General features: G+C 41.5%; 1 protein-coding gene across 7 annotated transcripts in view; it reads left to right on the top strand.

Moving 5' to 3' along the window:
* The window catches only part of ITGB8 (integrin subunit beta 8), a 69,149-nt gene that overhangs the window by 41,724 nt on the left and 4,693 nt on the right, over positions 1–22,732 (top strand). For 2 of the 7 annotated variants that reach the window (XM_055804094.1, XM_055804090.1), the window contains exon 14: positions 7,387–7,512. In XM_055804094.1, the coding sequence (XP_055660069.1) occupies positions 7,387–7,512 (126 nt within the window). The other 5 variants (XR_008747225.1, XR_008747224.1, XM_055804091.1 and 2 more) reach the window with 5 other exon arrangements.

Genomic DNA, 22,732 nt, shown 5'->3' with positions numbered 1-22,732 from the left:
GCCATCATATTCAGTGTCTTTTTGTTGCATATAAAAGTTAGCTAATTGTTGATAAAAATTGTATCTTCTCCTTCAAGGATAAGATGTTTTTGCCTACTGTTTGTACAAGAACAGTAACATACAGACGTGACAAACCAGAGGAAATAAATATCGACATCAGCAAGTTACGATTAAACGAAACTTTCAAGTGTGAATTCTGAAGACAGTGTGTTTTCTGCAAATGTCAATTTCCATCATGCTCGACTTTTTAAAAGCTACCTTTTGTACTCTGTCAGAGTCTTGACTGTTGCCATATGGGTTTGTGTTGTGTGTTTTGTTGAATACTGTAACAAAGTGACATGTAAGCATATTCACGTAATGTGACTATGTTTGAAACTATAGCTGCTGTTTTAGAGTGGGTTTTTTTTGGTTTGGTTGGGTTTTGTTTGTTTTTTGTTTGAAAGAGAAATGTGCATTACTACTGTTGAGGAACATTAGCGTCGATGTAGCACTTTAGTGTATTCTAATTTATTTAGTTATGGCCTAGAATGTAGACATGAACTGGTCTGACAAAGCACTGATCTCACTCTACATGTAGCTAGTACTGATGTGCTCTGTGGGAATGGACAAAAGCTGTGACTGAAATATTAACATTGCTATATATTATAGCAACAGATGAAACTATTCAAATGCTCTTAAATAGAGTAAATGGTACTTTTATATTTCTCTCAGTTGACAAATTCCACTGATTTGTCTGCTTTACCCTCTTAGCTTTTCCTTATTACTTAATAAAAATGACTGGATTAAATGAGTGCTTAGTTACTGGTGTGGGTGTATAGTTGTGTGTGTATACACACACACATGCATGCACACACACACAGGTAGATAATATATATATAGTTTTTTATATGTATGATGTCACAAAGATAATTTATACTTGTTTCAACATAAAAACTTTTATACAAATTTTAAGGTATTTGGAAGCTGAGTGGCTGCAGAAAACAAGAGTTTCTCTGTCCAGCAGCATAATCTACATGATGATCACTGCCGGCTGACTACACCTTTGGAGTCAGCAGCACCAACTCCATTGCAAGTAGATAAATTACACCAGAGCTGGTTTTGGTTTGCTAGCTACATGTCAGTGTTTTGCCAAATAAGAGCTTTGTTCTTTTTGTATGACGTCAGACATAAGTCTGATTTCACACACATGCTCTTTTTTTCTTGTAAATTAGTTGACAGGGTTACTTTTTGTGAATTCTTACCTAACCACTTCAGGTTTTGTGACTGTGCATTTGGGAAATGTGTCCAGTGTGATGTGGAAAAGAACCTGCAGTTTGGAAGAAGGTGAGGAAAACAGGAGTCTTTTTGTCAAGACAACACATTAACTGACTTCATAAATGTCGGATCAAATTCTGCCTTCAGAAATGGGCAAAAAGTCTTCTAAATACAGTGGGACCAATATAAGCTTATCTGAGAGCAGAATTTGAGCTACAAGGTCAAGTAGAAGCATTTTCTTACCCCTGAAACCTGCAATAGTGGTAAAAGACATGTTATTGTTATATGCTAGTTGGAGAAGTCAACCTGATATGTTAACTTTATACTGCCAAAACCCTACAAAAATCTGACCAACTTCCAATGCACTAACATCTTGCTGGCAAAAAGAAAAAATCATCTCAGAAGACAGTGTGCAGTGTATCATTTTAGCAACATTAATTACTGATACTAAATATTAGTCTGTACTTGTCACAGATAGGAATTACAGAAACAAAGCAGGACGTCTTTATATGCGTTTTTTAGGAATTGATATATATTTGTATTTCCTATTCTGTTTTGATCCTGTAAATTCCCACTGAAATCTGAAAAGTATACATGTGAAAGGAAGGCAGGACGCAGAACAAATGATCAGTGTTATGTTCACAATTTCTTGGGTCATGGATTAAGTGAGATTGAGAAAAATAATACAGAGACAATGAGCCTTCCATAAATTGTCATAAAAGCTTTAGTTCTTAGGGATTGTTTTTTAAAAAAGGTAAATTGGAGTATTAGATTCTCTAAAGCAGTCTTCAGTGTAGTCCCTGAGCTTTCCACCATACAGGTAGAAGTGTCTCTTTTAAAGAAAAGGGGGTTTCATTACGCTGACCCTGATTTTACTGATAGGTTAATTGTATTATCTTAATTATAGATTAACTCTGCAATCTATCAAGTATACCGTAAACTTTCATTTTCTTTAAAATATGTAGAACGGTTTTCCTCCGGTGTAAATGAACAGATTCTAAACAATTTGTTTCAGTGGGTTAAAGAGAAAAGATTGATAAAGGTTTATCTGCTACAGCCCTTGTCACAGTTCATTAGTATTTTTAAGTGAGTAGGAAACAGTCTGTGGTTGTTTCACTTAACAAAAGAAACAAACAAAAAAAATTAAAATCTCAGCAGAGAATATCTGAGTATATAACAAAACATGTGACTATGTTCTTTAAACAGCATGATAGGTTTTTTTAACAAAAAGAAATCCTCAGAATGTATTTCTCATAATGGCCTTTAAAGTGTTTACTGAAGTGATAGCTAATGTTTTTTATTTTGAAATTAATTTTCACTGTTAGAGTGAGTTAAATTATGTAGGTGGGGGACAGCAAAGCTGTGTTCTTTGTGGAAGAAAGATCTGAGTTGTAACAGCCGTCTTCCAGACACATCTCAGTGCTAACTACTTTTCTTCTGTAGCACTTAGTTGGCATTGCAGTGCTGCCTGTGAAGGGGCACGGCCAGTATTTCCTTATCAGACACCTGCCTGAATGTTTAAAATGCTCTGGTCAATTCGAGCAAGCTCACAGGACAAATTACACTGTAAGCAGCTTGCTGTCCTGAGGTTAAAAAAAAGTATACTTTTTTTAAAAAAAGGTTTTTAAGGAAGGAAAAAAAAAAAAGCTTTTTTGCATCTCCCTCATGGTTTTGCTGCATTGTGGAGGAGGCTAGTGAAAAAGAATAAGCTGCTGCTAATGTGACAGGTCAAGGCTTTTAGAAGGCCCATGGGGAGCTTACACAGAGCAGGATCCTTGGGAGGAGGCTTTGTTTCTAGGGATGGAATCTATCCATGAGAAACTCTGGCCTTGCTTGGTACTTGTTTCCCTCTGCCTTTGACCATGTTTTTCAGAAGAGCTGCTGCAGGAGATGAATAGCCCAACAAAAGCCTCACTATTTAGGGAGCTGTGTTCCCTCAGCACATGACCTTAAATGAGAAAGCAGCCTGTAATTCACAAGGAATTTCCTCGGCGATTGCAGAAGGACTCTGCTTCCTATAGTGCTTAATATGGGAGATGTTAAAGACGAATTAGTTCATATTAATTTTCAATGTATTGTGCGTCAAAGATGCTCATAAAAATGGGTGGGGGGGTGTGCGTGTGTAATGTGTGTAATATCTAACCTCAGAATAGAACATTCCAAACTTCTTATACTGGTCTTCTTCAAAAACTGAAAAAAAAAGTCAAATAATTCAACTGTGTGCCTGTACCCAAAAATATACAGGCAGATTCTGTTGTATCTCATCATTGGTTTGGAGAGTTATTTTTAGATTTGCTCCCGCAAACAGAACACGTGCATGACTTTTCACAGCAGATTTGTTAATGTTAAAATCCATATGTATACTTTTGAAATTCTAGTCTCACTTTTTTTACCTTTAACTGGTTACTTGTCTAACATTTCAGAAATTACACGTTTATGCAATTAAAAAGCATGCATTTTACTTCAGATATTTTTTTAGAGACTAAAATGAAGAAATGCTATGAATTGATTATTTCCAAGCATGGTGAGTACATTAATAACATTGCAGCAGAAGTGTGTGGGAAAATAGCTGGTTCGTCCAGAAAACGTGCACATGGTATGCAAGGAATTTTCATTGTGCCCAGCTGAAATTCCCTTACGTTCACAAGGAATGTTGAGAGTGAACCTTAAAAAGGAAGGACATTTGTATAGGCATAGTTTACATTTTATCCATTATTTTCAACTGGATTTATTTTTTCCTCTCAGTGGTGTCATGAAAACCTGCTATGTAAAGTATTCTTCGGACTGCAGTGGAAAAAATCATTTTCCCAGTCTGGTCATATATAATATTTTTTTCCTGCATGGTGTGCATACCTAAATGTAGATGTGTTGCAAACCGTTGGAGTGACCATGTGAAACAGCTTCAGGCAACCGTAGTCCTAAAGCAGCCGTAAGGCCTAGGGATGCCCAAGGCAGAGACACGGCTTGGGTGCAAGTGCAAGGGCACTGCTGCTGGCGCAGGGACTTGAAAAGGGACAGCATCCTCAGCAGGCACAGTGTGTCCTACAGTTCCCCACAGCATCCCCGCAGAGATGGTGCTCTGAGACCACGCTCCATGTGTCGGGGCAGGAAGCCTGGCCAGCGGGCTGGCCAGCAGGGCTGCTGCGGCTCGTGTCCCAGGCGCTCGGCCGCGTGTTGGCACCGCATCGCGTGCAGCCGCGAGCCACAGCACTGCGGCTCTTCGCATCTGTACTGCTCGAGAATCCTTGCACATGACCTAGCAAGGGACTGCCTGTGCTGGTACGTACTGTCAACCTGGGTGCTGCAGACCTCCGTTAGAGCTGCTGAGAAGTCTTCAGGCATCTGCCCTTCGACTTCCCACCAGGCTGAGGATGCTCACCAGCCAGCCTTAAGGAATGTAAGCTGTAGCTGGGGAAGGGCACTTCTTCAGAGGCATTTGTGCTGAGTCAGTGCTGAGCGGCACTTACTCTGCTCTGACTGTGAGTGAAGCATAGTGCCAGTGTTCTGGCTGTCCGTTCGCAAGAGAGGGGAAAGATTTATTTGCTAAGCAGAAATGGAGCAGTAGTTAAGAAGAACACTACTTTTTAATGATGATCTTGACACTGCTCCAATGCACAGACATCTCGTGGATCTCACAGAGAATTGAAATTCATGGAGAGGGAAAAAAGGTTAAAATTAGCCAGCGTGAATGCATTTCTATAGCGAGCCAAATCAGTGGGGTTTCGCTGGGTGCAGGCCAACTCAGAATGGTTGGCCTTTATGGGGGGAGGAAGGGGGGAGAAAAAGAAAAAAACTAAAATAAGTAGATTCTTAAACTTTGGAAACACTGCTCTGGATTGCAAGTTCTCTCTGTTTCCCTTTCTGCACACACTCAAAAAAAAAAAGGTACCTACTTACTAAAAAAAAAAAAAAAAGTCTGGCATTTGTTAAAATAATGGCTTCTACCCAAATCCTAACATTTCATCCTGATATCTATATTGTGTTTGGGCTGTTCCAGTTATATTTTGAAGGTAGATGTAGAAAGGTGAAAGATTCTTTTGGGAAGGCATTAGCATTGGATGAATTCACTGTGCTAGCATCTTCTTCGCTTTTACTTACTACTGCTTCAAAAAATAAAGCTACTTTAAAGTGTCTTATTTAGCAATGGTGTGACAGCTATTAATAATACTACAGTTTTTAACTTTCTATTTAACATATACTACCTTTTGTAAAAAAATATATACAGATAAATAATGTTTCTCTAGATGTTATGCATAAAGAATGTTAGGAAGGGAAGAGGTTTAAAATAAATTTATAACTTCTTACTGTTCATTTTACATTTTAAATGATACCTTTAAATCACTACTTCTGTTTGTCTGGAAATATACTGAATATTTTATTATTTAAAATAGTATACTTTTATAGCTGTTTATTAATTTCAGTTGACTACTAACTTCTATTTTGATATTTATTAATGAGTTGACACTGTAGTATATTGAGATGTTTATTTTTCTATCAGTCAGAGCTGTAACAACTATGACATAGCATTATTTTAATGCAACATCATTGTACTTGCTCTCTAAAAAATAAAAATCGGTATTTAATCCATATGGATTTTTCATATTTTTAGTGTTCAATGTCTGTGATAAATTAAAGAAGAGATGCTCACTTCCTTTTAAAAATATAAAGCACTTTCATTAAGGTGCACAGATGTCTGCAAAGGGAAGCATATGACTACAGTCATTTTAAAATGGAATGATACTGTTTCAGGAGAGATAAAATATGAAGAATGCCATGTTTATCAGAGGTAGGCACACAGATGGATGCATGCTCTGGATGAAAGTTGGGAAGGTGGGGAGGAACACAACAGCAGTTAGCAATTCGTAGGTGCAGCTGGTTTACCTTGCCCAACCCAACTGAAATATGAATGCACCACAAGGTGCTAGCACTTTGTAGGGGACAAGAAGATACTTCTTGTAGAAATACAGTCTATAGATTGATAGGTGATTACAATAGCCTTACTTGTGCGTGCCGTTGTTGGGTGGTAGAGGAGCTGGTTTTCGGGGAAGGGTAAATCACAGATGCCTCATCTATGCTGCTCACTGCAGGCTTAAGTTGCTTTATGAGTACTGATGAAAGCGCACCACTGGATTGGGAACGTGACGCGTGTTCTGTTCTCAGGCAGTATCAATAATAGCATTTGCTTTGCACAGTGCTACAGAAGCTCTCATGGAAAGGACTACAGACATTCAAAATTTGTGCTGTAAGACTATGATGCCTCAGTAAGAGACAGTGGCACCAAGACACCTGACGCATCACTGGTAAAACTAGCTGTTCACGCTTCTAACATACCCAGTTTTTGCTCTGGGGGTGAGAAAGAGAGAGCTAGAATCAAGTGACAACTGATACATGCTCAGTCATCACGTCGGTTAGTGTCCAGGACTTAACAATATAATAGAAAAACTCTGGGAAAAGGTATACATCAAAACTAGAATTTAAAATAAGTATCACAAGGATGATCTTTTCATCTTTGTTGCTTCTTCTATCAAGGTATGGAACATAATCCCAATATGTCTGATGAGACTGAAGGCTGAGAAATTTCCTTTCACAGAGGCAGGAGTCATCAGCCTTCACTGACACACGGAGCAAGCACATGCAACCAGTCCTATGAAATGAGAAATACACGTTTTCCTGAAAAGCGCTTTATCGAGGGAACATTAATGTTATCTCCAACTGAGAGAAAACATAAACCTAGGTCTGAATTTCAAACGTGATTTAAGCATGAAACGTGAGCTATAGACATAGGGTTTAATTTTGCCATTTGATAATAATCTTGAAATCAAGGTTAGTGTTAACACTTCAGTTGCCTATAGACAGTGATCCTGGCACCAAGGTGTATTGCATACCCTGCATGTTATGGAATAATGGTAAGTGATCTGTATGAAGTCTCTTTTTTTCCTTCCTGTGTCCTGAAATCCAGCAAGTAAATCACACCTATATACCTTAAAAATGTCGAAATAATGACAGATAGGGTTTGTGACACTAGTGCCATTGTATTTAATCAAATGTTATTCATATCCACGAAGTTGTAAGTGAGGGCACAACAGTGCCCTAATTTGGCTCTAATGTAATGCAACTGCTATTTTGTTGCAGATACCATTGACAAGAAAAAGACTTGCTGCTCAGTCTCTCCGAAGAGGAAAGAAACCTAAATTACAGCCTCTAAAGCCGGAGGAGGAAAGAGATCCTGATTTCAGCCATTTTTTTGACACCAGTCACGTAGGTGCATGCTATTACAGAATTTCTCTCCCTGCATGATTCCCTCTGTGGTAGGTGTAGAATTTGACCCAGTATACAGAGAGGGTGGCAATAGGGACAGACGGTTTGAGTGAAGATCTGAATATGCTTGATGACAACCAAAAAGCAAGGATTAGAATTATGAATAAAAACTTTGTTAACAGACTTATTTAAACTAGTAAGGAATTAATCTGAGAAGTGGGTGGTTTCTTCTGCTTTCAGGTCTACAACAAAGACAAGAACCTTGGAAATACATTCCTGCTACCCTGGGTTTAAAACCAAACAGTTTTAAATGTATTGTATTAATTAAATAAAGACTCTAGTTTTACAGAATCCCAAATGGTCTGAAGCTGTGTTTAGAGTACAGGTACTGTCAGTGTGGTACAGGGGCTTCTGGCTGCTCATCTTCTGCTTGGGAGTCTTGGGGTGGTCCAGGCTGGGCTGGGCTGTATAGAGTTCGTGTTACCTAGACGTAGGCTGCCAGTCTGATTTATTAGCACTAAGAGGGCCCAACATTACCATCTCCTGGCCTGTCATCCCAGGGAAACTTCAGGGGGTGGCAGAAAGCAGTATCTTTTTGCAAACCATTTTGTCATCTACTCAGCCCAGAGCATAATATGGCCTCTGACTATTTTTTTGGCCTTGAACTGCATGATTCATGAAGGACAGTTACTGTTTAATAAAGATGATGTGTATGCAAGCTGATAAAACTAAATGATTAACCACAAAAGCATAATATTGCCAAGTTATATCACATATGCTTATTGAAATCAGTGCATCTGATGTATTTCTTTCAGCCTTGCAGTTTGCCAAGTCCCCCTTTTGGGGCCCGAAGTCTCATCCCTAAGCCTCCTGTTTATGCCTCAGCAATCTGCAGAGCCCAGGACCTGTTCCTGAGGGAGGGTCCTCTGCTCTTAAGGCTTCTCACAGGAGCAGCCTTTCCCACAAACTCACATCTGACTCTCTAACCTTTGACCATAGCCTTAACACATCCATCCTGAAAGCATCACCAAGGCTGCTGTAACTTATGTGGCCAAACTACTGAGGAGCCAGGGGACATGTCAGAGGATGGGTCTTCCACAGAATTTTTAGACACACACCTTCGCTTTACTCTGCTCTGGACAAAGCATGAATTTCAAAAACTTCTGAAACTCAGACGTGGGGATCTCTAGATTATCCTTGTCTTCAGAAGTGTTTAAGGTCAGCTTCAGTCCTTGAATCAACCTGCAGCTGCACCCAGGTTCCGGGGGGGGGGGGGGGGGAAGCCAACTAAAATAAATACTTTCCGTCTTTCTCAGCTTCTTGTGAATCTCTCCATGTCTGAATTGGGCTATCAGAGAAAATTTCCTCACTGTGCCTTCTTTGAAAATTGCAGACACTGAATCAGAGGGCTTCATCAGCAAACAGCTGATGAATACAGCTTTTTTATTTTGGGGCAGACAAGAACAAGTTAAAGTCTGTAGTGCAAAGCTAAACGGAGCATCTCTGAACCTGGTCAGGCACAGTCACATTCCTCTGCTCTTTTCCAATGTTAAGTCATGGCTATTTCTTGGTGAACTAGCCAGTCCTCGGATACCCACAGGGATTCTCCTGCTGTAAGCTTCTGCAGGGTGTATGCAACATACAAAACCCAGAGACACATTTCCTTTCCAGTACCACCATTCCAAGGGCAATTTCTATAATTTGTAAATATTTCTTTGTGTATACCTTCATATGTGTGTGTGAGTGTCTGCATATTCCATCCAAATTAACTTTTCCTCAGCATCAGCGAGTCCATCTCTGATTGCTAAATCGCCTGTCAGACTAAATTATGTACATGCACTATGTCTACAGGTATGGTCTCACATACCTTCTTTATATGTATTTAAAATGGGATTCCTACCATAATTTCCGACGCATAGCAGGATCTTCCTTTAAAAATTCCTATACATATCCCAGTGTCTGTTAATACCTAAGCTGCTATCGTGTTGAAACCATGACTTGAAGTGCTCCCCAGTGTTCATCCCCTTGAGTCTTTGTGCATGAAACACAGATGCAGCACCTTACACAAGGATTCTTGGTTCACAAAGAGGTTCTAATCATTATGTTAAAAATAATAAATCAATATTTTTTTAGTCAGTTTATTCCTCATGCCTTTGAAAGTGAGGTCTTGCTTTTTAAATAGGAAAGAACCATTAGGTCAAAAGAAAGAAAAGATAATGCATCAGACCATTTTGCAACCAAAAAAAAGTGGCATTCTCAGAAGGAAGATTTATTGTCATATGACAGACTGAAAGTGTTTCACGCTGCCTAAAATGAAAACCACAGAGATTAAATTCCAAGGGGAGGAAAAAGAAAAAAAAAGGGGGAAAAAAGAACAAAGAAACCTTTAGTTTCAACTATTTTGTCAAAGGTTCAATTCTGTGAAATTGCTGGGCCTTTGTGGTTTAGCTGGACTGTGTTAGGAGTGAACACGCTGAGCATCTTTGAATAGTGAGTCCGTAAGGTCCCCTTTGAGATCAGATACAAACCAGATTAGTCATTAATATAACATGTGTTATATTCCTTCTTCAAAAAAAATTGTATCTTACAGAACCTGTTTGGCAAGCTGAAACGTAAGAATCTTTATTTATTGTCTTAGCTGATGTTCCCTCTTGGATTTATGCTAGCAACTATTGTGGAGTGTTCTTACATTTTCTATTTATCCCTTTTTCACTCACCAAAAAATAGTTTGGATTTTAACTACATGAAAATAATGTATAATACACTACATTCCTGTACTACCCAGGAATTTTGCTTGTCTAGTTAGCTGGCTTTTTGTCATGTGTTAATGTACTCAGTTATTTTTTGGGTGGAGAAAAAAAGGAAAATTTAACAAATGGCTGTCAGCATCACATGAAATGTCTTGAAAGAACCTGTGTTACTGAGGTTTAATTGCTATCAATTAAGCTATTTGCTACCTTTGATGACCTAGTTCCTATGGAATTCAAGTGTTTTTACCTTGCCAAATTTTACTCCTTACTTGGTCAGTGCCCAGCTACTGGTGCTTGCCCAGGCCAGTGCAGGTACTTGCCAGCACAGTGAGGTCTGTGCTGTCCTTTGAACCAGCAAGACAAGGGAATTGTTATTCTTCAGAAAGCTTTGGCAAAGAAGACAGTACTATAATTTTGCCATGATTACAACTCCTGGGTTATTGACGTTTTATTGGATATAAAATTTATAGTCAATTTATACACAGCTACTCCTGAAGTCACCAGTATAGCATACCTGAAATCTTGTTGATTCTAAAGGATTTTTGTATGAGGGACTTGCTTGAAGAATCTGTTTGTTTGTGGTTTTTTAAATTAGAATCTTTTTGAGATATCCCTTGGAATGATATTTTTCAAATACTCCATTTCCCTAGAGTGCTTCCTTACAAGATGTTAAAATAGGATTTCATTTACAGTATTCACAAGGAAGGTTAGGTGGCACTGTGCCTTTCTCACCTTAGGGATACAGAAGCGACGAGTGCTCTCACAGCACCAGAACCATGTTCTGACAAGAGTATGTACTTTTTATACCAGTCCCCCAGGAGAACAGCCAGATTTTTTCAGACCTAGAGTCCACCTAGCCCAGTGTGGCTGTCAGCAACAGTGGAGACGAGCTGCCATGGGAAGTGTAAGTACACTCCCAGCATATATTACTTCCCTGAACATCCAGTCATTTTTCAGCTTAGGGAATTTCCTACATCTGATTAGTTTATTTAATCAGTAACCCTCATTTTCAGGTATGTGCCATTGAGCTTACCTTAAAAAAAAAAAATCCACTGTTTGGACAGCTGCATGAAGAACTGCTTCCTTTTGTTTTGAACCCAGCATTTTGCTTGGCGGCCCATACCTCCTGCATTCAAATGAAAAGCACATTTAGCCCTAGCCTCTCTCTTCTGTAGAACTTGTCACATCTCCCCAAGTCACCTTTCCTGGACTGTAGTCCAAGCATACATGGCCATTCTTTATGCTGAGGCCTTCCTTATCTTTGATCATCTTTGCTGCCCTTTTCCGATACTCTCCTATCACTGGCATCCTCCTTTCCTTCCTTAAGGATGAGTAAGCTATTTTCAAGACTCTAAATGTAGATGAACCACCTATTTACATAGGGACATAGTGATGTGAATTTTTTCTTCTTCCTTTTATAATGCTTCCAATTTTTGTATGACTTCATTTGATACAGAATTTTCATGTCTTTCTCCTTGACAAAAGTCCTATACTAAATTACCATCCTACCACATTTAGCTCTGAAACCACTGAATGAAAAAGCTGCTCACTCACAGCTATCTTGAATGCAAATGCTAGCAATCTGGTTCCCCTTTCATTCAAGCAGAATCTTTCTTTTTCATAGCTTCTGCTTAGTCTGCAAGTAGCACCTTTCCAAGTGAAGCAGAAATCTTGTCCAGATACCACCCTTCTAGCATTACAGCTCTGCCTTTCTACTCCTCTCTCCAGTCCTGCACAAGGTACGGTAAATATTTTAGAGAAAGTTCCCACCAAATTCCCGGTCTCCAGCTTTTTTTTTTTTTTTTTTTTTTTTTTTTTCCAGAAAAAAAGGTCTTTTGCCTCCAGAATTTCCTACCTTTCCTCTTCTTCATGAGATTGATGCTCACCTAAATACTACCAGCTGCAACCCACAGCCTCTGAGGTTTACCAGCTTTACACTAAGCAGGCAAACATGTTTCTCTGTATGTCTGAACCCCTGTACATCTGTTTGCTGGATAAGAGCATCTTCCTCTTTTTCCCTTCCTGCTGGACATCCTAATTCCAGAAGGGCACTTGCATTAAGAGAGGGCACATATATAATCAAGCTAAAAGAAACTTGTTACTGTAGTCATGTTTCCTTTCACTTGCTAGTACAACATCCCTGGATATCTCCTCTGTCAGCCTGGTTCTCAGCAGTACAATGCTTTTTTGAAGGCTAAACTGTTCAGCGTCCCCAATGTGTCCTCAATTAACATCTCCATTAGCCCATTTTCCTCTGCGTCAGCTAGCCTACCCTGAGACCCATACACACACATGCTGCGCTCCCCGCAGGGGACGCACTGTTGCAAGTCTCCCTCTCCCCCTGCAGGAAAAGTACTTCCAGTGCTCTCCCTTCCTTCCTTCCTTTCACCCTTCCGAATAGGTGCAAGAGCAATTCCTCAAACAGTCTCTTTTGCCAGCTGCTCCTTCTTCCATTAACCTTCCATAGCACGAAAAACCCAGAAAGCTACCAACCTCTTCTGCTCCTGCTTCTATACGACAGTGAAAAAACTTGTCCAGCCACTTACTTCTAGACTCCTACTCACTCCATACTAGAGCTGGCCTTAACAGAGTAAGGCACCTGGGCCTTGCCTTTAGCTTTATACCTGTGGCTGGCTGGTCTCTTCCCACTCCCCCCCCTACAAACTCCTCCTAAACTGGGTTGCTGTCCTTGAATGCCCTTGGCTGGCTATTTAATTGCCTAATTAGCACCTTGGCACTATGCAGAGGGTTCTCGAAAAGGGAAAATTTCTTAAATGTGATATTGAATTAGCCCTACAACCTGCAGAGTTGTAAGAGGGATGTTGAAACAAATTTTGTTTAAGGAGATTATAAGATTTACAACTGAAGTGATTGCAGCACTTTTAATTTTCCTGTAACAGAGCTATGTTCTTTAGCTCCTCACTCAGCCTATTACTTCTTTTCAGTTCTTCTACCTAGTTAGTCCACAACTTCCCACAATGGGGAAGGTACCTATAACATCACAATTACCCAGCAAATCTGCTGCCTGGTGGCTAAATTTCTCTGTCCATTTGCCATGCTTCATAGCACCACAGCTCCTTCAGTGTCTAAGCCTGTGCATTGATTCTGCATCCTTTGGGATCTATCCCTTCCTATCTCCAGAACTTCTGCAAAAGTATTTTCAGTGGAGGACGGAGGGGGCAAACAACAAAAAAACCCAGCCTCAATCTGTGGTTGGGTAATTTAGATTCAAACTCGGTAGATCTTAGAGAAAGGGTCTAGAAATCTGAAGAGATTTCAGAGTTGGGGGACCAGAGATAAGGGATTATGCCTAAATAGCAGAGATTAATGTTTTATATACGGGCCCTAAACTGTCCTGCTGTAAATGGTATCATCTGATAAGCAGGTCATTTGGTAAGTGAGGCTCCCCAAATTATAAGATGAATTTTTAATTAGACACAACTCTGGCAAGGGCAAGATTGTTTCTAAGACAAAAACTGAAATGAGACAGAAACAAAGGTGCATCTGAAAACAGTTAAAACCAGGATTATCATATCCTCTGTTATACTGACTATCACCTTAGAAATGGCCCTTTGGGGGTGGGAAATCATTATTTCACTCCTAGGCTTTGACAAAGTCTAAAGTTCTGATCTTAAGAATTTTGGCAGAGATTCCTCCAACTTTTGGCACAGCACAGGCCCAAATGCACTCCTACGTTTGTTGAATCCCAAGAAGTGGAAAATTGAAAAACAAGAAAAGACTGCTGGGATAACTCTGAAAGTAAAAGTCAGCACAGCGGGTATCTATTAAGATATTTTCCACAGTATGAATCTCTAAGGCTTTTCTGCATGGGGTGAGTATTTGGATGAAGGTAGACATCTTGACAGGCTGGAGGAATGGGCTGACAGGAGCCTCATGAAATTCAGCAAAGGCAAATGCCATGTCCTGCACCTGGGGCAGACTGACCCCTTGCACCAATCCAGGCCAGGGTCTGCCTGGTTGGGAGCAACTCTACTGGAAACGATCTCGGAGTCCTGGTGGACACAAGCTGAATGTGAGACAGAAGGGAGCCCTGGCACCAAAGCAAGCCAACAGCATCCTCGGCTGTATTAACAGGAGTGTAGCAAGTGAAATGATGGAAGCGATTCTCCCTCTCTGCTTAGCACTCATTAGACCACATCTAGATACTGCATCCACTTTTACGGCCTCAGTTCAAGAAGGACATTGAGAACCTTTAGCAAGTTCATTGGAAGGCCACTGAGGTGGTTGGGGCTGCAGCATTTGCCCCGTGAGAAGAGGCCAAGGGAGCTAGGACTGTTCAGCCTTGAGAAGAGGTGGCTTCAGGAGACCAAAGAGCAGCCTGCCAGGCCTATGGGGAGTTTATCAAGAAGATGGAGCCAGCCTCTTCACCAAAGTCCACGGTGGGATAATGGACATAAGTTGAGACAGGAGACTGAGACTGAATATATAGGAAAAGTGCTCATTCTGAGGAAATTAAGCATTGGAAGAAGTTGCTCAAAGCAGCTGTGGGGTCTCTGTCCTTCAGAGTTTACAAAACCCAGCTGGACAATGTCCTCAGCAAACCTGTTTAATGCAGTGTTCACTCTCCTTTGAGCAGGAGGTTGGAATAGTGACCTTGCAAGGTTCCTTCCAACCTGAATAGGTCTGCGAATCCATGATAAATGTGGAGCCTGCTTAACTCCCAAGATGTTGTTGCTCTTCCCTTCCATTACCTACATGTACTTCAAAAGGCTTACTGTATGCAAGTGGTAGGCCTTCTGCTAGCAATGGTTTACTAAGAGTCTGCTGAGAAGGAAAAGCTGTGATTTTGAAACTCCTTTACAAAGCAGACAGATATTCATTAAAGAAATAGCTATATAAGGAAGCCAAATACAGTGAAATTTATAGCATATGTTGATTTTTGTATGTGTATTTCTCATCTGGCCATGGATGAGTTTTGCTATCTAAAGCTAGGGACTGTATTCTGCGCTAAGGCATGTAAAAATCCCCTTAGCTTCAATGGGAATAGCATATACATAGCTGAGGGCATAGTTTGGCCCATAGTCAATAGCCTCCTAAAAGCTTTTTTCCTATTTTTTTTTTCCTTGCAGTATTCGTCTTTTTCCTTTCCAAAGGTTCTGATGTCATTCCTGTTGCTGCAGTTATAGAGTTCAATTTAGTGGGAACATCTTTGAAGTTTAATTAGATTTCTTGAGAAAGAGCATGGGTAATCTGAAATACAAATTCACAAGATTGCTTCAGGCTAAAAGTGTCATGCAGCAATATTAGACCAAATATTATGCAATTGCTCTGTAATTCATGCTCTCTTCCCACTCACGAGTTGGGTTTGAAAAACTTGTGGAATATGTATGATATATCAGAGAAGTGCCAAATGCTCCTCATATAGTCCATTTCCCCATTTCCTATGGAAAACATCCCTTCTCACAATCTTCCCTTTCCCACATTAAGTTGAAGTTTGTCCATTACACCAGGGTAGCATCATCCATGTCCATGGAGTTGCAAAGCGTAACTTGGTTCAACTGCAATTTAGAAATACTGTGAAGGGTACTGTCAGTTAATAGGGAAGTTGAAGGGGATATTACACACGCATGAGAGACGCCACCACAGGCTGATGTCCACCCTATGTTGGCAAAGCATGGAGTACCGGTGCAGAAAATTTTCTATACAGCGTCAACATTGGCCAGAAGTGGAGACTGCCACAAGGCATGAGAAAATAACAATACAGGACAAAATGTGCTTAGGCCTCATCTCACCGGCACCAGCTCCACAGACGGGATAGCTCCTGTGGCTTTCCCAAGGAAAGCCTCGCCTGTACGTGAGATCTGTTCTGACTGCAGCATCCAAGGGCAGGTACAGACTGCATCCATAGAGCAAGAAGATAAAATATTATAAAATAGACATAGCTGGCATCTGTGCCCTTTTTCTAGACACACATAAGTGATTATGCAGAATTATTCACATGACTATAAAAACTTGAAAATTGAACCTTACAGCTGTTCTGGTCTTGTCTGTCTGCTATGGTGCTTGTGGTTGGTGTGAAATCACGTCTGATTTGCCTCTGGAGGCAGGGGCAGAGGGCAGGGAGAGGAGGGAATGAGATTACACACGCACATGCCCATGTGTGGTGGTTTGGCCCTGGCTGACTGCCCACCAAAGCTGCCCTGTCACTGCCCTCCTCAACCAGACAGGCGAGGGGAAATACAAGGAAAGGCTCTTGGGTCGAGGTAAGAACAGGGAGATCACTCCACAGTTACTGTCATGGGCAAAACAGACTTGACTTGAGGGAATTAATTTATTAACATTCAAATTGTTAAAAAAAACACCTTCCACCCACCCCTCCCTTCTTCCCAGGCTCAGTCTCACTCCCAATTTCTTTACGTCTTCCCCCTGAGTGGCAAAGGGGGACAGGGAATGACAGTTGTGGTCAGTTCTTCACATGCTGACTCTGCCACTCCTTCCTCCTCACGCTCTTCCCCTGCTCCACCATGGGGTCCCTCCCATGGGAGACAGCTCTCCATGACTTTCTCCAATGTGAGTCCTTCCCACGGGCTGCAATTCTTCACAAACTGCTCCAGTGTGGGTCCCTTCCACGGGGTGCAGTCCTTCAGGAACAGGCAGTTCCAGCGTGGATCCCCCACGGGGTCACAAGCCCTGCCAGCAAACCTGCTCCAGCCTGGGTTCTTCTCTCCATGGGGCTATGGGTCCTGCCAGGACCCCGTTCCAGCACGGCTTCCCAGGGGGTCACAGTCTCCTTTGGGTGCATCCACCTGCTCTGGTGGGGGTCCTCTGTGGCCTGCAGGTGTAGATCTGCTCCATTGTTAACCTCCATGGGCTGCAGGTGTAGATCTGCTCCATTGTTAACCTCCATGGGCTGCAGGTGTAGATCTGCTCCATTGTTAACCTCCATGGGCTGCAGGTGTAGATCTGCCCCACCGTTAACCTCCATGGGCTGAGGGGCACAGCCTGCCTCTCCGTGGGCTTCACCAGAGGCTGCAGGGGAATCTGCTCTGGCGCCTGGAGCACCTCTGCCCCCTCCTTCTGCACTGACTCTAGTGTCTGCAGAGTTGTTGCTCTCATGTAGTCTCACTCTTCTGTTCCTCTGCTGCAGACTTTTTTTATTATTCCCCACCTTTTTAATGTTATCCCAGAGGCACTACCACCATCGCTGATGGGCTCAGCCTTGGCCAGTGGTGGGTCCATCTTGGATCCAGCTGGCATGTCCTCCATGGGACATGGGGGAAGCTTCTGGCATCTTCTCATAGAAGCCACCCCTGTAGCCCCCCCCCCCCCCCCCCCCCCCAAAACCTTGCCACACAAACCCACTGCACCACGCTTTACTCAGGTGACCCTTCACAAGGCACACTGGGCAGTGCTGGGGAGAGACACTGCATCCCTCCTAGCATCACTTTACTCATGACCAACAAGCAAGTGCCTCAGCTTTGAAGTGCAGAATGGAGTGTAGCATGGAATGCTTTTATATTACAGCAGCATCTTGTTTGCAACTGCAACATTTTCATCCCAGAAGATCCTGAAGTGTATTTACAATCTCTAAGGTAAAATTTACTCATAGTAACTTACTGTTAAGCCATAGTCAGTCTTCAGTGGAATGAGGACAGCAAAGCTTGCATCAGGCTTGTCCCAAGACGTGACTGTCTCCATGGGCTGAGCCCAGCCATGCTCATCTTGAAACACCACAGCCACCGAACAGCCTAACACTGCTGCACTTGAGGAGGGGGTGCTGAAAGAAAGGCTCTCCTGGCTGAATTGCTGCAAAAAATTAACTAGAGAAATTGTAAGACCACAAGATGAAATGTCATTGACACACCAGCTTTAACAGCCCATCAGCTGAGCAAAGAGCAGGGCACCTCAGTGGTGGTGCACGTCCTTGGTTCATGTCTGCTCAGCACTGTCACACTGCTCTGCCAGGGATGGGGACTCCAGGGCCACCTCCTCCCAAACCCTTTCCTTTCTTACTGAGGCACCAAGCAGGCGGGACCCTATTAAGATATCAGGAGACTGTATGTAGCCTAGAGTTGCATGGCCACAAGTCATTACTAACATGCACCGAACAGTCAAGGAAAAAACAGCTGAGTTTTCCATATAAAAACCTTGAACTGATACAACAGAAACCATAAAATGGGTATGCATGTTGCTCAAGGTCATACAGAAATGTTTCTTCTTTTTTTTGGTCTGTTTATTTGTTTTCTCCCTCTGGGCATCTATAGCATTGCCTAAGCTATTGAGATGCAAGAGTAAGATTTTTTTTTTTATTAAATTGGGATCCTAAAGGGGAAGCTCTTCTCATAAATTCTTGAGGTGAAAACAACTGCAGGGATGGGCATAACAGAGGGAGAGACTTAAGCCCTTAACTGCTGTCTGATAGTTTAGAAAAAAATATTTTGGCAGGGAAAAGTATGATTACAAGAAAGCTTAATCCACTGTCAAATATTTTACCGTATTTCAGAATCAAATTACAATCTCCAAGCTATTTTAAACATTAAACAGAGGAATATAACAGAGAGATTATATAAACAAAGCAAAATGTAATGCTGCTCATAACTTTAGGAAGGCACTCTGATACTACAACAGTGAAAGCGGGGGGGCGGGGGGGGGCAGAGAGAAGGAAGATACACTAGATATATGTATATTCTTATTAATGATTTTCTTTTCCTGTCAAAAAATGGACTGATTGATAGTCTAAAGTGAAACTGCAGTAATGTTGATACTTCAAAGAAAAAAAATATATTTAAGATCTCTCAATCTGGTACTAATTTCCCATCTTATGTAATAAAAATGTCAAGAATGAGGCTAAAGAATAGTATTGAGTTTAACTTAACTTTTTCATCTGTGCCTTCTCTGATGCTTTGAGATTGCTTTTTAAATATTAAAAAAAAAAAAAAAACAAAGAGAAAGGTAGAAGTACTAGATTAAGACACAAACTGACTATTTTTCAAAAATAGCATTATTAACTTGATTTGTAAAGGACAGCTCCAATAAAACATTTTTTAAAATAAATTCTAAATTAATGCATATTCATTCAACCTTCCTTAAAATTCAAGCTAGAATACAGTACATACCTGTAGGAATTGGAACTAATGGAAAATAGAGTTGCAATTAACTTTGCAATGTTTAAAGTTAACATAAACCAGACCTGCTTTCAGTTACTTTATTTGCTGTATATTTATAGAAACACATGTCATCAACTTACTGGCTTATGTTTTTCCACATTTTCAAGCATGAGTGCAACAGCTACATCTTACAAAACTCAGCCTCTCTGTAACTACTCCTGTCTAATGGGTCAATGTATAATTCCCTGGGCAGGGTCTGCAAGGAGGAGACTTAGAGAGGTGACCAGTGACCCACATCTTTACCAGCAGGTCATGATGATGGCAAATCATGTGGTTGCAGTCCATGATATTTCCTTTCTTTAATGAATATAAGGAAATTTAAGATCCCAGAAGATAACAGGAGGTGGGATGGTATTTCTTAAAATAAAGGGAAAAAAGAAAAAGAACACTTTTAACTTTTTTTTTTCTTACAACTTAATCCTGCAATAGGTTGTGTACTAACCTGGAAACAACAGGCACAAACCACTCCTGAGTCCAGTGTTCTCCATATTGGCAAAGTGCAGGTTCTAATGTCTGCGTTGTTCACTTTGCAACAGGATAGTAAAACGGAAGGGCGAAATCTCGCAAGACTTAAGTCAATAGCAGGTCTCTCAGGTCAATAACACTACGCTTTCATCAGGTGGACAAGAAACTCAATGTTGCAACCCAGGAAGGTAGCCACCTAAGAACAGCTTATACTGGCTTCCTTTGCACTGTTTTGTCACTGGTGTCAGAAGAGCCCTTTGTGCCTCCAGCCAGGATGTTCACTTGTAAACTGTGTAGCACAGACCTGTCATTTTGGCATTGCAGGGAAGGTGACAGCAGTGTGTCATGAGTAAAGTTGTCTCTACTGGGAAGCCACTTGGCTTGTTTCAGATGGACATGAGCCTTTTGGGTGACCAGGAGAACATGGCTTTGAAGCAAAACATGAAAGACACCAGCTTGCCAGTACAGATGCGCTCATTAACTTCCTATAGATGCCATATTTACATCCCACAAAGCTATCACACATTTAAGTATTCACATGACAAATTAGCACACCATGAAAAATATTAACTATCCTGAATACATTGCCCAATACTTCGGTTTTATAACATGTTCCAACTCTTAGTCCATAGTCACAGTCCTTTACTTAGGCAGTGGTAGGAGACCTGCAGTGCCTTTCTTCTAGTGGACTCATGGACATGAACGTTGCACTCAACTGTTACTTTTGAAACAGGTAATAACTCTGATAGTTAAGGAAAAACAAACTATTAAACATTAAAAAGCCAGGTCCATCCAAGCATCATTCAGTGTTAATCTAAGTGCCATTTACAAAACTGGAGTTACGCCATAATGAATCGGGGCTCAGAGCTATGCACTGTAAACAGATGGTTGTAACCAAATATATGCTTTGATTTACACAAAGGGATCTGTTGCTGTTTGTGGGTTGCGGCATCAGTAAAGCTCTGAGAATAAATTAGGGCTCTACAGTATATTTATTTTATGGGCTCTATCCTCCTGACAATTGCTTTAAATTCTTTATGAGAAATAAGCACTGATAGTCTAGAATGGAAGGCTATTGTGCTCAAAGCTTTAAATTCAGGGACACCAAAAACCTGCTCATTTTGCCTGCAGTTTCAGTAGATCCAAATAACTCTGAGTGTACCTTTAACTCCGTTCAAACTGGGGTTACTAGTTGTACCACAAGGCCAGCCCAGATCCTGGTTTATCACCCGTTGTGCCGTGGGCAGCACAAGCCCCAAACAAAAAGGCAGTCCCCACCCCAGGTGTCCTCTGAAGTCAGGATGATCCATTTGGGATGGTATGGACAATAGGAGCATTGGTTTGGGGGCATTCGGTAGTAACCCTGGGGTGACAGGTAGGAACCCACTCTCCATCATTTGGGGAAGGCCATGCAGACAGGCACAGATGCATGCGGAGCAGTGGGAGGGCAGGAGGGTAGAGTGCTGCATAGGACCCACCCAGCCAAAAAAAAACCCCAGTTGGACCTCTCTGACCTATCATGCTTTCCTCCCCACTTTCTGTAGCAGCTGGTTTATAAACCGGGAGGAGGATGAGAGCATCATAGCAGTGCCAGGGGCCAGGGCCAGCTCGGGCCAGCTCAGGAGGAGCCCCATGGGGGAATCCCAGCCCCAGCTCAGGATCTGGGCACTTCAACCAGTGCCCCATCATCACGGCCCCTCTGCTCAGCAGCATACACATGAGCCAGCCGCTGTCCTCTCTATTAGTGTATCATACTCCTCTTTGCCTCTTTTTCTGTATTTTAAATGTTCTGAGGAGAAAGAATGAGGATTCCTAACTCATATGCCTTCTATAGGAGAGCCGACTTGTGCGCTAGAGACTGATGGTGTGCTAGGACTTTTCTTCTCCTTACAGAAAAGTGAGCTCTTCTTTTATGCTCATGCCTTGGGTTTGTGTAGGAGTCTTTGGTAATATTAAGTACAGGATTTTTTTCAGTTTCATCCAGTGGTTTTAGGTCTCGGGTACTACTTCTTTTCCCTGTCAAGGGGATCCCTCCTCCACACATGAACCGGTCAGCTATTCATACAAATACTGTTTATTCTTCTGGTTTTGAATTATGCCTATTAAAGAATTTATTTTGCTCTAAGAGCAGTATCTCTGGGATTTGGAACTGGCCACGTGCCACCGTTTCCACATGCAAACCCTTGGAGCTACTCTCAGCCTTTCCATCACGGCATTGTGCTTCTACAGCCTTCATAGGGACTGTTATTTATCTCCTTGTATTTTGATGTGCATCTGAAACTAGGCAACTGATTGTACCTTTCAGACTTTAAAATAAGTCAAAAAAAATGAGTAATGGATCCGATGAAGTCTGGTTGCTCTCCATCCACCAGAAGTCTCCTCATCTTTCCATGTTAACCCCAGCAGCCTCTCTTGTGTCCCTGTTTTTTTTGGGTGGCAGACCAGAGGCTGAAGCAATGCATGCGCTGATCATCAGGCTGGTGTGCTGACAGGCCAGCCACAGCCAGCTTGCGGAAACAGTAAGGGGACACTGCTGTTTCCATGTCTTCTGTCCCCAGGTACCATTTTATTCCATCCCAAACTGGGAGAAAATTCTATATTTAAGAACTGTAGGCTGCTGTCATCTTTCAGAAGTTATTAAAGGCAAATGGCCAACTGAAAAACTATGTGATCGTGCAAATCTCTCTTTCTCCTGTTTTTTTTTAATTGTTATTTTTCAGAAAACCACAATAAAAGTTAAATCAGCAGTCCTTAAGCTTTTCTGTGTGGTTGATCTGAGCAAACAGTGGTGCCCACCCACTTTGCAGTTGTCACTAGGTTTGTATCTCCCCATGAAAACAGTCAAAATCACAGCTGAAAATGGAGTTGGGGAGGAGG

The sequence above is a fragment of the Falco peregrinus genome, chromosome 5 (genome assembly GCF_023634155.1).
Source record: "Falco peregrinus isolate bFalPer1 chromosome 5, bFalPer1.pri, whole genome shotgun sequence".
NCBI lineage: Eukaryota > Metazoa > Chordata > Aves > Falconiformes > Falconidae > Falco > Falco peregrinus.
Note: the sequence above shows the minus strand (reverse complement) of the source record. Positions and strands in the feature narration are given on the sequence as shown.